The sequence below is a fragment of the Lactuca sativa genome, chromosome 3, assembly GCF_002870075.4.
Source record: "Lactuca sativa cultivar Salinas chromosome 3, Lsat_Salinas_v11, whole genome shotgun sequence".
NCBI classification, from domain to species: Eukaryota; Viridiplantae; Streptophyta; class Magnoliopsida; order Asterales; family Asteraceae; genus Lactuca; species Lactuca sativa.
The window spans coordinates 243459488-243476209 of NC_056625.2; the positions used below are offsets into that span (position 1 = coordinate 243459488).

Below are 16722 nucleotides of genomic sequence, written 5' to 3' on the forward strand. Positions count from 1 at the left end.
GAGAAAGTGATTTATACCTCGTAGAAAATATGAGATGATTCAAAGAGAATTTCTAGAAGGAAAGAACTCTAAGAACTCCACCAAAATGCTACAATCTTCACTCATTCACAAGATTCACCCACTCTTTTCACAAATGGAAAGCACACTTAGGAACATCTCTCAAAGTGACATGGAGGCTGGAAATAGGGTTTGTTTGCTGCAAATATCATGTTAATCCTGGATTTTAAGGTCATGTGTGCTTAAATACCACACAAGTTATAAACTAGACCCTCCAAGTGTGTGAAAATGACCCCATGACTAATATACATGATCAACTATTGTTTTCTTACAATTTTGGTCCCCATAACTTGATGATAACAAGATAAAATTATTATTTAATGGAAAACATAACAGAACTAACATTGATGACAAGATTGGGAAAATTGGGTTGCTTCAATTTAGAGAATTAGGACTATCATTTATATTTGAAATTTATCTTTTTTGGTCTTGTAATGTTTTTTTTTAATTTAAATGTTATGGTTAATTTAAATATTATGTTTTATTTAAATAACATGTTTATAAAATTATATTTGTTTTTATAATTATTTAAAAAAAACTCGAAAAAATTAAAAAAATAAAGGAGAACATGAAAATGATTTGGTGTTATAATATTGTGAACATTTTTAATAATGATGTTATAACACCATGGGTGATGTGGGATGTGAGGTGACACTTTTTTGGTGTAATAACTAATTTTATATATGTTGTCACAAACTCGAGTCTGGGTAACCCGTATCGGATCTTTGCCCCATACAATTTTTTTATTTTTTATATAAAAATACTTTTAATGTTTTCTTAAAATTGGTTTCTATATAAAAATACTTTTTTAAAATCTTTTTTTACCACTTTACTTTTGTGAAACTTTTAATGAAATTATTTTTATATAATTTTTTATTTTCTCAGTATTTGTATGTTTTATTTTATTTTTCTGTTTTTACAATTATATTTTACATACTCATTTTAATGAATATGGAGCTATAAAACCATCATGAATACATATTTATCAACATCATTTGTGGTCCACTTGACAATAACTACTAACCAAAAACATCATCCTAGTGGTTAGTAGTCGCTAGTGGTTGCTAGTGATTAGTAATTGCTAGTGGTTGCTAGTGATCGTGGTCTTTTATTGTGGGGAGCACAACCACCACATCAAGTTAGATTCTTTCTCTTTTTAACTATGTCCTTCTTTATATTTTAAGTAATAAAAAATAATTTTTTTTATTTGAATAATAAAAAATAAGAAAGATATAATGATGTGGAGTGATGGGTATACCAACCTTTAGTGCTTGTGTTTAGTGATGAGATGAAAGTGATATAAAAGTCGTCATATTTATGGTTAATAGTACATAGTAATGATAACCTAATAACATCTAAAACATCTTTTTTTTTCTTTTACATATTTGTTTTCCACATGTAATAATAAACTCTTATATATAGTTAAATGTAATATCACCATAGATTATCCATCATCTATTATACATACACTAAATATCTTCTAATCCAACAATATCATATGTGATGTCTTTCTTCTTTGAAGCTGAGAGTTCAAGTTCCACATAAACATATTTAAAATTAAAATGTAGTTTATAAGTAAATTAGATGTGGTTAAAAAAATCTATTATACATAAAAAAACGTATTCTATACACAAAAAAGGATAATGACTTAAAAGGTAGTATATTTTTTTATTTGTATGTATTTGGTCACTGAGTTTTTTTTTTCGTCCACATTTGCACTTTTAACTTATTTAACTGTATACATTTGGTTCTTATGACTGACTATTTTAGGTAACTCGGAAAAAAATGATTTAATAGGGTAATATATTTCTCACTCTGTACATATTTAATCTTTTTTTTTTTTTTTTTGCATATTTAGTCCTTAATTTTTTATTGCAAAATATGTTTTTATTGCTTTTGTACACATACGGTACTTATGAACGGTTTCTTTAGATTTTTATCATTACATCCAACATAGGACTTATCATTAATTCGGTGTTCGGGACTATTCATACTTATGACCACTACGGTCTCTTTTGCTTAGTGCTTAGGTTTTGTGTTCTAATGACATAACTTCTTCATACGATCTCAGATATTAAATATATTACTTTTAACGGCAGTAATCTAAACGGAAATTGTAGTAGATTAAAATACGAACATCTGGATATAAAGATCAATGAAATCCGAGATCGTATGAAGAAGTTACGGTGTTCAGATTACAACAAATACGAACATGTGGATATAAAGATCGTTAAAATCTAAAATCGTATGGAGAAATTATGACGTTCAGAACACAAGACCTAAACAACTAAGCAGCTGAGGTCATTGTAGTCATAAGCATTAATAACCCCAAACATCTCATTAATGATTGTCGTACGTAAGATGCTGTGAGAAAAACCTAAAAAATCTATCATAATTATTGAATATATATAAAAACAATAAAGACTCATTTTGTAGCAAATAAAATATTAATGACTAAATATGCAAAGAAAATATTAAAGTTAAATATGTACAAATGAAAAATATATTTCCTAATTAAGTTATTTTGTCCCATTTATCTCTAGAGTAACTAGTAATAAAAACTGATTGTCTACACTTAAATAAATGGAATGGATAATTGTGAACGCAAAAAACAGAAAAAAAATTGATTATCAAATATGTATAAATAAGTATATTACCACTAAAAAATATCTAGGTGTTTATTTGGATTTAGCTTAAAACTATAATCAAAGGTGGTATCTGCTTTGTTGTGTCGCATGTGTAATGGCACCTTGGGGGTTGAAGGGTCAAGGTCAAAGCCGGCAAAGCTGCATGCCTACGAATCTATGAATCATCTGTGTGTCTGCTACTTTCATCATCGATGTGGCGAATGAATGATTCGCCACAGTGTCTCCCCGACACGTGATCATACTTGGTAAGGCTAACACAAAGGCACGTGGATTGGCTATGTCATCTTCGATTCTCTTTAATCACCATTATCACCATACAACTTGCACTTGCAATTTACAAACTCCCTAAATTTGATTATCCACTGCTTCACGTCACAATACTTCCACGAAAACATAGATTCTGCTTTTCGATTATATATAACTTAAAAAGAGAGAAATGACGGATAAACTGGCTGACGGTGACGGTGGTGGTGATTGGTCGATGGCGGATGGTATTGACGGTGACGGCGGTGGTGATTGGTCCTCGATGAAGGATGGTATTGACGGTGATGATGGTTGCGGGCGGACGATGAGAAGAAATGATGCAAAGAGTTTGAGAGAGATGCAGTTGTCGATAGCGGCGTCGTCATCGGTGTTTCCAGGGTTCAGATTCTCGCCGACTGACGATGAGTTGATTTCGTATTACTTGAAGAAGAAGCTCCAGGGATCTGATAATTGCGTTGATATCATTCCGGAGGTTGATTTCTGCCGACATGAGCCATGGGATTTACCTGGTTAGTGCTTCCTTCCTCCTAACTTGATCTCCATTTCATTTTCTGAAATTCGGAAGCACTGTATGTATTTTACCGCCAATTTTGCATTACAATTGTTCTAAAGCCCTAATTTGTTCAATCATGTCATCATTTCTGTATAAAAACATGTCTTATGATAATATGACCTTATTCTTGTGTACATATTGTCTCTAATTATGGTCACATATTCATCTTCTGTGAAATATTATCAATTAGATATGGGTGCAATTTACAAACAAGAGGGATTGGTTTATCTTTAACATGAACAACTTATTTTAGGTTGTAGCACCCCTTTAAGAATGCTAAATTTAGCCTATATGACACATATTCTTTGTACCTTTCTTGCAAGTTCAAATTTGGTCTTCCTTTATCTTAATCTTGGTAGAAGGCTTTGCTTGTTTTCTACTCCTCTATATGACTTATAAGTTTTGAATACAACAACCTCGAATATAAGTTCTAAAGTTCATAAAGAACTAAATTAAGTAGTTTTAAAACTCACATTTTTATGTTTCAATTTGGATGCCATAATGAATAGAAAGACAATTAGATTTATAATCAACTTCAAAACATTAACATCTATTCATATGCATTCCTCTCATGATTCAAGTAACCAATAGTCCATATAAGTATAACCCCTAAAATTTATTAATAATGACATAGTATATACATTTTATACTACATAATGCCCCTACTTAGTGGTAATCATTTAGTTTTCATCATATACACACTAATTAATTTATGATTTTATGTTATGTTTTGGCAATGATATTAGTTATATTGTCCACTGATTTTAGAACGTGCTCAATTGAATTTGATAGTAACTTGTTGTCACTAGCTATTTCCATTATTCAATCGGATAATGAGTGGTTCTTCTTTTCGACCCGAGGGAAGAAGTATCCAAACGGGTCACAAAGTAAACGGGCTACCCAATCCGGATACTGGAAGGCCACTGGAAAAGAACGAAATGTAAAATCAGGTGCTGTTACAATTGGCACAAAACGGACACTGGTTTTTCACATGGGTCGTGCTCCTAAAGGAGAAAGAACAGAATGGATCATGCATGAATATTGTATGAATGATGCTGCACAGGTAGAGATTATTATAATCAATATATAATTCAATAATTTTTTTTCTTAGGTTTTTCAACATTTGTAGCAAATGAGACTGATGCCAATAAGACAAAAATTGTATTTATTTTTTTTTATCATTTCTTGCATTTAATCTGATGTTATTTTCACTGCTATAATTCGATAGATTTTTCAAATTACAATCTTTTAATAAGAATAAATGAAAGTAGGATGCTATAATAAGCACACATCATCGGAAGTACATACATTGCTATTTTTTACAATTAACTAATGAATCTTGATTTTGTAGGAATCTTTGGTTATTTGTCGGCTTCGTAGAAACAGTGATTTCCGCTTAAATGAATCATCAAGAGGCTCTTCGGATAATAAAAGTCACTCGGGTACAACAAACGAGTATGCTAATAATAACCAATTGGACGGGTTTCATGACACAAACGACACTATAAAGTCCGCTTCAAAAGAATCCACAAGCAGTTATAGGTCTCATTCAGACGACCAGAATGATTCCGGATCAGAGTCTAATCCGGAAGCCAATCCCGAGTCACCACATGGCTCTTCCACTCCATATAAGGTTTCATTTCTCTTATTCAATCCAACACCATAATTGGTGTAAAAATGATGTAAACACCAACTTTGGTGTTAAAGTTTAATGTATGATCATTTATGGTTATTCAAGTTTTTAGTATCATTAAGATAATGGTAAATTCTATAGATTTAGTTTACATAAAAGTTTAATATATTTTTTATTTTTTAAAGGATGTTGACGACTGTTTTGCGGATATAATCAACGATGACATCATCCGACTCGATGAATCCACATCACACTCTCTCAAATTCTACGGCTTCCTCACAAAAGATGAACCAATGTTAATCCAAGATCCAACAAAATGCAATCAAAAACTACCACCACAAAACATCATGACCTCTCAAGGAACTGCGGTTCGAAGAATCAAACTGAGACGCCAAAAGGGTCGAACCCATGAACCACCACTGGTTGACGGTGGTCTAGACCAGCACCACCACCCACAGACGCCGCCATTGCAGAAGAAATCAACAGGGTGTTTTATTAGTGTATTGTCTGGCAATGCGGATACCCTAAAGGGGTCACGTTCAACACATGTGATTTTGGTTTTGTTGTTTTTGGTGATGGTTTTTGTGGTTTGGAAATGTGATATGGAAGATTGGAATAGGCAGCTGAAGCATTGGCTTCGTATGACTGCTGATTATATATAAAATAAAAAAGGTTTGTGTGGGGTGGGTGTATATATAGGTTTTTATATTATGGTGTAAACTTAGCGGTGGATCATGTATGTGGCTTTCAAACTCTATACGATGACGTGTTTCTTGGACACTTGGTAATATAAATATATATGATCGATGGTTATGTATTTCCTCCATTTTTCTTTACTAATTAATCGATTGCTTTTTGGTATTTTTGTTTCATTATTAGTGTAGCGTCAAATATAATCATATAAGTTTTGACAAATTAGCCTTTTTCTGCATAAAAGTAAGTTTCTTGTTATTCGAAACAATAACATAAAGAAATGAACAACCCTTTTATAAAGTTTGTGATATGTTTGTTGGAAATCCCGTAAAAAAAATTGGCATATCATAAAGAAATGAAAGAGTAGAAAAATAAATGTCACAGTACTGATCTACGTCTTTAAAATGGGTTATGATTTATATGGTGTTAAAATGAAATATTGTGTCAAATGCGTTATGATTTATATGGTGTTAAAATGAAAAATTGTGTGTATTAAGCTTTTAGTCTACTTAACCTATGGACAGACGGCGGGATTTCTTATGTCTAACAGTTTGATCACCTTCTGCCTTGTTCTCTGTTACAAACTAGTACATTCTTCTTGTTCTTCTTTGTGTTCATTCTTTTTTTTGTTATTCTTCTGTGCTCTGTTCACCTTTTTTTTACTCTGTGTTGTTACTCTGTCGTTGAGATGTTGCATCTTTACTAAGTGTTGTTATTCTGTTCTTGATCGCCTTCTGCCTTTTTTTTGTTATTCTTTGTTGTTACAACTAGTTTTTGGTTTCTTTTTGAAATTGAACATGCTTTCTTGTTGATTCTTCTTAGTCAAGTGTTTGTTCTTGGTTTGATGGTGTGTTGGAATTATGATAGTGTGAGTTTGTACACTCAAATGGTGGTTGGAATGGATAATTGTCAATCAGCCATAGTTATTGTCGGTTTCCATAAATTTAACTTCGGTGTTTTTTGACCTTGAGATGCCTCCATAACCTGGTACCAGAATGACTGTATTGCCCCTGCTTAAAAAATGTATTTAGTACCAATTCCTTTGACAAATCTGATTGAGCATAAATACTAGAAAGTAATTGGTACTAGAAAGTAAAATATACTTTTGTTACTAAAAACTTAAATCTGATTACTAAACAGTGATTTATACTCAACTTGAAATCTGATTACTTTATAGTAATAGCTAAACTTGAAATCTGATTACTAAAAATTGATTGAGCATAGATACTAGAAAAAAAGCTTATCAATGTTGTTTAAATTTAAGTCATATATAGTCCTTATAAAAAAAAGTAAAATATAGTTTATCAATGTTGTTTAAAAAAAGTTTATTAATGTTGTTTAAATTTAACTCATAATCACTAAACTTGAAATCTGTGTAATTTTTATAAAAAAAAAAAAAAAAAAAAAAAGTTTATTAATTATAGACAAAACTTCAAAAATGGTCCCTGAGGTTTTCAAAAATATCAAGTTTAGTCCCTAAGTTCAAAAAACCTCACAGATGGTCCCTATGGTTTCAAAACTTTTAACATTTGGTCCTTCCGGCTCACTCCGTTAGCATTTCACCGTTATCTCATTTTTTAATTTTATATTGCAGGGGTAATTTCGTCATTTCAGTTGTAACCTTCTCTCTTTAAAAGAAATTGCATGTCCGATTTTTGGACAAACCCTTCACCTTTATCAGTCGTCATCTCTCTTCTCCCTTCCACTGTTGCTCGACCGTTGCACCCTTCACGACATCCAATCACTTTTGATTCAAAGATGGTGACTTGCAGATGTGGGCATGAAGCAATGAAGATCACTTCATGGACGCATCGTAACCTTGGAAGACAATTTTGGAACTGTACAAGATGTGGGTTCCTTCGATGGTTTGATCCTCCTATGTGTGCTAGGGCATTAGTGGTGATTCCAGGTTTGATAAGATCAATGAACCGATTGGAAGAGAGGGTTGCCATTGCAAGTGCAGAATTGTGGAACTACCAGCTGATGTTGTTTTGTTCATGCGTGTTTTTTTGGTATTATTTTAATGTCTAAGCATCTTGTGAAGGTTTGGATGGTAATGGAGTTTTGGTTTTTGGTTTGTAACCACTGCAGATGTTTTATTTTATTTTAATCGAATAGGGGTTTTTTTTTGCTTTTAGTTTATGTAGAGGGTTTTGGAATTGGTGTTGTTGTATTTGGTTTATGTATCAGATTAATGTGTAATGTAGTGATAATGGTAATGATACTAGAATGTAGTTTGTAATAGTTGATTGTTCAATTGCTTGAATGTTTTTGAAATGCAATTGTTAAGTGTATTGTAAATGCTCATTTAAGATGGTTTTGATTTGCAATTGAAATGTACAATGTTATTAATTGATCTGTGAAGGGTAGTACACAAAACAAATTAATTCGTTACCAAAATGTGCATACTACATACACACCATTACATGTAAAATTTTAAAGTTCTTAATACAACCATCATACTAAGTTTCAAAAGACCTACAACACAAGATTGACTTAAGTTTCAAAAGACCTACAACACAAGCATTACATGCAATTCCTGAAAAGTTCTTAACACATTTTCAAACAATTACACATGACTTTAGTTTCAAAAGACCTACAACACTAGCACCAGGCCCAACTACTAAAAATACTTTTCAGCCCCCTCCAACTTCACCACTACCTCCCTACCCTTTACATGTTCTGGAATTGTGCCATTTGTTATGACACTTAGAACAAGTGACTGCCAGATATTTCCTGCTCAATCTACCAGCTTGGCTATTTGGCTCATCAACACCCCTCCTTCTCTTCTTCTTAGGCCTTCCAACCTACACATATTGATACACTATAGTTAGAATTGAATTCATTCCATGTTCACATGTTTACTATATAATTGGTCTACTTGAAATACAAACCTGTGTTCTATGTTTTGGTGGATGTAAAGTGAATGGGCAGTCACTTTTAGGCCACATTGAACGTCCATTCAATGGATCAATTTTGTTGAAATAGATGGCTTTCCATGTTGATAACCTATAGCAAGGATGGACCCATTCATCAACATGTGGGGCATTTTCACCATTTTCAATTTTATCCCATATAGCACAAACAACATGTCTACATGGGAAACCTGTAATCTCCAAAAACCTACAACCGCAACTTTGGTCATTCAAGTTTACCACATAGTACTTTCCTGCCCCATTGTATTTAGCCACATACTTAGCTGCATCAGTCTTAATCTTTTCAAACACTGTAGTTGCAATAGGGTTTAGAAGTCCTTCACACTTATCTATTTCCTTTTGCACCACACGTAACCGCTTAATGAGATACTCTCTAAGATACTCTAATCAAGTGATAATAGGTTTATCCCCACCTTCATGTAGCTTAGAATTAAATACCTCACAAAGGTTATTCAACAAACAGTCAGTATGTGCCCTTCCTGAATAATAGATATTAAGAGAAGACAATTACACATATAGTAAACACATAACAGGGAAGATTAAAATTCATTAATAAATTTCTAGAAACTTACCACTAAAGTGAGATTTAGCCCAAGTGTTTACTGGGATCTTACACACCCAAGCATGAGCCTCTTCATTAATCTTCTTCAACTCATCCATTGCTCTGTTAAAATGATTGACTGTTGTTGCTCTACCGCACTCCCAAAGCTGGTCACTTAAGTCTTTTCCTTTCCACTGTTTCTTCATGTTTTCCTAGATATGCCTCAAACAGAACCTGTGTTCTGCACTAGGGAATACCTTCTCCATTGCTGGTATTATTCCCTAAACAAAATTCAATGTATGCAACATCAGTTACCCAAATGTATTTAGAAATTGTACTAAAAAAAGTTAGGTGATATACACCTTTTGTCTATAAAAAATGAATGTAAAGTTTGAATTTGCTCCCAGATCCAGATCTTCTCCTAACAATTCCAAGAACCAGGTCCAACTACTTGTTCATTCTGTCTCTACCACTGCATATGCTACAGGGTATATGCCATTGTTTGAGTCCAAGCCTACAGCAGTTAACACTTGCCCAGGGTAAGGGCCCTTCATGAAAGTACCATCTAGACCTAGAAAATCTCTTAACCCAAATTTGAATCCTAACTTTAATGCACCCAGACAGACATATATTCTTCTAAAAGTTCTTGTGGTATTAGACGGGGAGGTTTCTAGATACACATCAATCCGAACTGTTGTACCAGGATTAGTGTTGAGTAGCTCCAACACATAATCCCTCAAAAAATCCATACTATACTTGGTAGTCCCCACTAATGATACGTTCAACCATTGACTTTGCCCTCGCAACCTTTTGCAATGACATTACTACCTCTAGTTTCTTGCACAACTCTTCGTGTAAAGCTTTCACTGGAATTTTAGGGTTACTCTGAATTTGTTGAACAATTAAGTTTGCTACATATCTGGAAGTGCAAGCTTTAACTGCCCTTGTTTGCAAACATTTATGCTCATCCTGTACTGTTTTCACCAACCAATCCCGATTTTCATTAGCCCTCGATATTTGGACTGCCCATGGACATATACCTTTATTGGCAATTACATTTTTACCCTTGCACTTTGCCCTACTTCTAGTTGAGGTCCCACCACCATCAACTACTTTAGATGGCTTACTTACAACACCTTTACATTTCACCCTAATCCGGATTTTGTCATTTTTGGCAAGATATAAAGACCTCCTTGTTGCTACAGCATGTGAGTTCATGTAGTTTTTAACATCACGCTTGGTTTTGAAGACCTGGCCAATCTGAAATGGTTTTACATGAACCTCTCCATGTGAGCATGTACTTGACTTACTCAACTCTTTTAGCAGTCTCTTCCTATCATCTTCATGAAATCCCGCAAATTGATAATCATCAGTGGCAATAACTTCCAACTCATCATCAACCATGTCATTCCCTTCATCTTTTGAATGATTGTTCAAGATTCCATGTTCATCTACATCAACAGCATTATGGAATTCACTTATGTCTACATCTACATCAAATTGTATGTTAGACTCATCCACATTGTATTCACTATCATCATAATCATCTCCATTATCCTCAGAACCATGGCCACTCTCAGAATAGAAAGCCCATCCATTATCATCACTCATCATACCCTATAGATAATCCACTTCTGGTTGTTGTTCAAATGAAGTTTGAACATTAAACTCAGCATTATAATCAGCATAAAGTGAGTAATCCTCTATAAATGGTTCATAGTCATCAACTGTTGCAGTATTAGCTCCATCATCAGCTTGGCAGCTTGGTTCCTGTACATGGTAAGTTCCCAATGGTTCTTCAGTTTCAACTTCACTAGTGATCACTTCTTCTTGAGTTTCAATTTCATGATTCACCAGTTCCACTTGAATGACATGACTTTGTTTGCTAACTTGTGACCTTATAAATGGCAGAATACTCTTTGAGTAATCATGCCCTTCATCAACATCTAATACTTGTGACTGCTCATAATCAGGGTTCATAGACTTGTTTAGATCAAGCTTTCTACTACATGATCCTGCTTCTCTCCTACAAGGTTTCTTTCTATTCATTTCAGGTGACACACTATCAAGCTCCAACTCTTCAATAACAACTTTAAAAGGAGACTTGTAATAACTAGCTACCCTTGTCTAACTAGTTTCAATATACACCCTAATAAGTCTGTGTTTAGGGACACATGATACCATTCTAAGTACATCTTGGTCATTACCTAAAGGCATTAAGCCATAGTCCAAAGGGTATTCAGGGATACAGAAATGGTAGTAAAGGGTTTGCTTAGTTTTGTACCCTAGTTCTCGGACCATGTCGTCAAGCTCATGAACTGAAAATAAATCAGTGTCAACCTCATCTACATATACTACAACACCATCAACGTATTTCCTTCCATGTACTTTGGTGAAGACACCACTGTAGTGTATCTTCAACATGAAATAGTTTTCATATCCTACTGCAAACACACAAAAAAAAAGAGTAAAATCAATGATTTCTCTACGTGAACACAATCGACCAAGAAAAAACAACTTTTGTTGTAGTATTGTACCGTATCTTTTTCCTAAGTCCTCCACGGTTACAAATTTTTCTCGAAAACACCATATTGATAGCACCATTGCAATTCTAGCAGCTTAAGGATTTTTGTTCTTGCTTCTACGATGGGAATAAACCCGATGAATACAGATGTAACTGGTTATCTTCTTGGGAGAGGGACGGGTAGTGACGTGCAAGCAATAGGTAATCATTTCATATTAAAGAGAGAATATTACAACTGAAATGACGAAGTTACCCCTGCAATATAAAATTAAAAAATGAGTTAATGGTGAAATGCTAACGGAGTGAGCCGGAATGGCCAAATGTTAAAAGTTTTGAAACCATAGGGACCATCTGTGAGGTTTATTGAACTTAGGGACTAAACTTGATATTTTTGAAAACCACAGGGACCATTTTTGAAGTTTTGTCTTAATTATAATTAACGAATGTATATAGTTCATATATGGTCCTTATAAAAAAAAAGTAAAATATTGTTGTTTATCAATGTTGTTTAAATTTAACTCAAACATTTTGATCATGTATCAGAAAAAGAGATTAGTTTATATATAGTCCTTATGGAAACTCCGGTACTCAAACCTGCTCATGCTTTAAGAGCCCGACAATTGCAAGTGGTTAACTTGATTTGCTTGTTGTTGACTTTTATTACACAACGTAATATGGCCAACATAAAGCGGGTTAGGTTACCCACTAGAAAAGTTATTTTAGAAAGACAAATTGTACGGGAAGAGTTGCTACACAATCTATTAGAGGGTGGTCAATGTCATGACCTTATTCGTATGAGTGAAAACGCTTTTAGGAGATTTTGTGAAATCTTACAAACTGAAGGTGGTCTACCACCTACGCAACGCATGTCCGTTGAGGAGCATGTTGCTAGATTTTTGCATATTGTAAGTAACGATTTACGAACTTAGTTTACCTCGTGGATGTATCGTCGCTCTAGATCAACAACGAGTAGGTGCTTCCATAGAGTAGTACGATCGATTATAGCAATAGAAGGTCTTTATATTCAGCAGCCTAAATGTGATGTTGTCCCGAGAGAAATTCAAGAAAATAGGAGATGTTATCCTTTTTTCAAGGATTGTATAGGGGCAATAGATGGAACACATGTTTGTGTCCATGTGCCTAATAGAAATGCCCCTAGATACCGTGGTCGTAAGGGATACCCGACAATAAACGTATTAGCTGCTTGTACATTTGATTTGAAGTTTACGTATGTATTAACGGGTTTGGAGGGTACTGCATCAGACTCAAGAATAATAAAGAACACATTTACTAGAGATGATAAACTACTAATTCCATCAGGTAAAATACGCAATCAAGAAGATTTTTAACTATCAATCCGTTCTTTATTTATATGGTTTTAGAGTGAGGCTTAGGGTTTAAGACTATTTTGTGTTGGGCATATTGTAAGTGTCGAAATTTATGTTCAAGTCAAAACCACTATTTCACACCGAAGTTACTGGTCATGTCAGAATCATTATTCTCCGAGCACCATTCATCAAGTATTGTTAGTCAATTTATGGTATTTTTACGATTTTAAGTTTTATTATTAGGTCATTCGCAATACCCATCAATAACCATTATACTCGTTGATGCCACATCATCACAACATTAACCATTAAACCTATGGGATATTCATCACTATATACCTCTTATTTTTTTATTATTTAAATAAAAGATATATATTTTTTAATTAATTAAAATATATAGAGAGGTAGAGAAAGATAAAAAAAATAAAAAAAAATAAAAAAATAAAATAAAAAAAAAGAGAGACAAAAGATGATTAGGTGTGGTGGTTAGTGCTTCCCACCACAAATGACCACGAAACACTGCTATCGACTACTAAAATGTGGGGTGGTGTCCATTAAGGATGGTCTTGGGGCTCCATGTGAGTGTGCCTTTTTCAAGTATTTTTTTCGTTACTAGGGCATCCTATGAGTGCCATTTTTATGGTTTGTGATTCTTTGGAATTTCGGCGACGACGGCGCTTGGAGTTTGACTTGATTCCTGGAGATATTTGCAAATGACCAAGGATAATCAAGAAACTCCAGGTTATATTTCTATTACTATGTATGCAAAAGATTATACTCAAATTTTGAGATACAAAACTTTACATGTGTTGGTTGGTGCTTTCAGACAAGAAAGACTAGTAAATGTATTTTTTTTGCCTCCAAATGAGTCATTGAATTAGATGTTTCAAGATGCAAATAGGCATCATCAAACACTCGCTAAGTAAGATGAACAGAGAAGATGAATGGACAGTGGTGAATCGACAGAGAAGCCAATTCCTGGACAGACGATGGAATCACAAAGGTGTAACCACCATGTTTGTATCAAACATCCCTGATGGGGTTAGTAAGGATACTTTAAGGAAGATATTCATCAAATATGGAGAGTTAACAGATGTGTACATGGCAGTTAAAAAGGATTCAAGACGGAAGAATTTCGCCTTTGTCAGATACAGAAAGGTAAGCAAGGAACGGGAACTGGAAGCGACGTTACAGAAGATTATGTGCTCAGGTGCCTTGCTGGAAGTTAATATAGCAAAGTTTGAAAGAAAAATGATGGCTGAGAACGTTGAAGGATTGAAAAAGAAGCCCCAGTTTGTTCAAATACCGTTGAGACAGGCATATCGTGATAATCGATCTTTTATGGAAGCTATGACAGGGAAGTTTTATCAACCCCCGCCTCCACCACCACCCCTTTAAAAAAAGTCTGTAGCACTTGTAAATGGAGCAATTATGGCGGAATGGTTGCACAATCCCCTGACTCTAGTTGGTGAAGCCCATAGCCTGGAAAATCTAAGGAAAATTCCACTCTTCCTCCGACTGGGTGACGAGCAAGCTTACGGAATGAAATATCTTGGTGGGCTTATGGTGGGAATCCGTTTTCGATCCCCATCTGATGTCAGTGAATTCCTTTCAAAGAAGAACATATGGAATACCTGGTTTAAGGATTTCAAACATGGGAATACAATTAACGGAAAATTTGATAGACTTGCCTGGTTGAAAATTGTCGAGCTTCCAGTTAGCCTCTGGAACGAGGAAAACTTTTTCCAGAATTGCAGGTGAGTTCGGTAAAGTTCTTGAGCCAGTTGAGATTCTACCAAGCACTTAGGATCTGTCTCTTGGGAATGTATGTATCTTTACCGGAAAAAAGTTAAGGATTAATGAAGAAGTACCAATGGAAATAAATCGAAATATCTTTAACGTGGGAGTGATAGAAAGAGATTTTGATTGGTCCCCCTTCCCTTCTGGACCATGCGAAACAATTGAAATCAACGAGTCTGTTCATGAAGGAGAAGCAGATGAATCTGTTAGCACCGAGAAGAACATGGATGAAGTGTTATTAGAAGAAGGTGAAATTCAAGACGAAGCTATCGGAGATGCTGTCATTCCGACGACGATGGACATGGTCCCAGAACCCGAACGGCTGGAAGCTGGAGTGCCGATGGAAGATCAACAAGACAGTATGCGACAGTCAATTGCCGCCGCCAAAAGAATTTAAAAATTGTTGTGACGAGGAGACGCTTAATGAGGAATGCAATCACGACACAGCGGCAAAAAACCCAGGTGATGTAAATCATCCAAGCCCAAAAAACATGGAGTATGGGCCATAGGGGCCAGCATGTAATTTAGCTGCCACAGGATGCTTTGGGCCTTTTCCTTCTGGTGGGTCACATAATTGGCATATGATCCCAACAAATACCCAGGATGCGATACAAGATATGAATCAGGTTCCATTTTTGATAAAAGACGTAGAATTAATAACACTCCTCTTACAGACTTAGGGGGTGTTTGGGATATCTTTTGAGAGGGCAGAAGAATTTTTGGGAAAAGATAACAAACAAAAGATGTTTGGGGAAAGCTCCTTTTGGATTTTTTAAAGAAGGAAAACTGACTTTTTGGAAAAGTCAGGAAACCTAACTTTTTGGAACTTTTGCCAAAAGATCTTTTGCCCTCTGAAAAGATACCCCAAACACCCCTTACCACTAAATCAATTATCGTTTGATCTTAATTGTCCCAATACGGTCCCACCTGAACAAATCCCTCTTCCCGACTCCCCCAAATTGACGTCGCCAAGGGATGAAGCTATAAAAACTGTGGAAATTGGTCAAATCTTGGGTTTTGAGATAGAGAATGGCGATCTTATTCTCACAGAGGCTATGGGAGAAATTGGCGAGAATCAAATCTAAAGATGAACCTGATGACTCTCAATATTCGTGGGTTAGGAGAGAAGTACAAGGCAGAATGGGTATGTAGGTTGCGTAGGTCTCATAACCTAGTTCTTACGGCGATACAAGAAACCCAGCTTAGTGTCCTTCAGAACTCACTTGACGTCTCAAGATGTTGGGGGAATGGTAATCATGGTTTCGAGTGGTTCAATGCTACTGGTAGATCGGGGGGACTACTCACAATATGGGACTCTAATTTCTTTAACATTGAGGTAACGATTAACTCTAGGTATTTCTTAGTGATAATAGGTACCTGTCCATCCATTGATGGTCAATTGGCGATTGTAAATGTATATGGCCCTAAATCCATCCCAGAAAAAATACAACTGTGGCGGGATCTATTGAACCTGAAACAATAAAAAATGGTTACTTGGATATTCCTAGGCGATTTTAATGAAGTTAGAAGCCCAGCTGAAAGAATCAACTCTGCCTTCTGTAAGTCTAGCGTGGATTCTTTCAATCCTTTTATTCAAAGTGCTGAACTAAATGACTTAAAGATGGGGGATTTAGGTTTATTTACTTTCAACAGTTTTGGTGCTAAGCTAAGTAAGTTAGACCGATTCTTAGTCTGTGAAAATTTCATGGTGAAATTCCCTTTGGCCTCTTCCATTTCTCTCCCAA

General features: G+C 34.9%; 2 protein-coding genes across 2 annotated transcripts; one reads left to right on the forward strand and one right to left on the reverse strand.

Moving 5' to 3' along the window:
• Nucleotides 1–2824: 2824 nt before the first annotated feature.
• Nucleotides 2825–5972, forward strand: LOC111884039 (NAC domain-containing protein 40). Its single transcript, XM_023880368.3, has 4 exons — nt 2825–3478; nt 4332–4585; nt 4874–5155; nt 5341–5972. Exons 1-4 carry the CDS (start codon nt 3142–3144, stop codon nt 5815–5817), a joined length of 1350 nt encoding a protein of 449 aa, XP_023736136.1. The 5' UTR covers nt 2825–3141; the 3' UTR covers nt 5818–5972.
• A 2542-nt stretch (nt 5973–8514) lies between these two features.
• Nucleotides 8515–9531, reverse strand: LOC111884038 (uncharacterized). Its single transcript, XM_023880367.1, has 4 exons — nt 9357–9531; nt 9223–9263; nt 8743–9120; nt 8515–8655 (listed from the first exon to the last, which is right to left on the reverse strand). The coding sequence occupies exons 1-4, from the start codon at nt 9529–9531 to the stop codon at nt 8515–8517; spliced, it is 735 nt and encodes a 244-aa protein (XP_023736135.1).
• Nucleotides 9532–16722: the final 7191 nt, after the last annotated feature.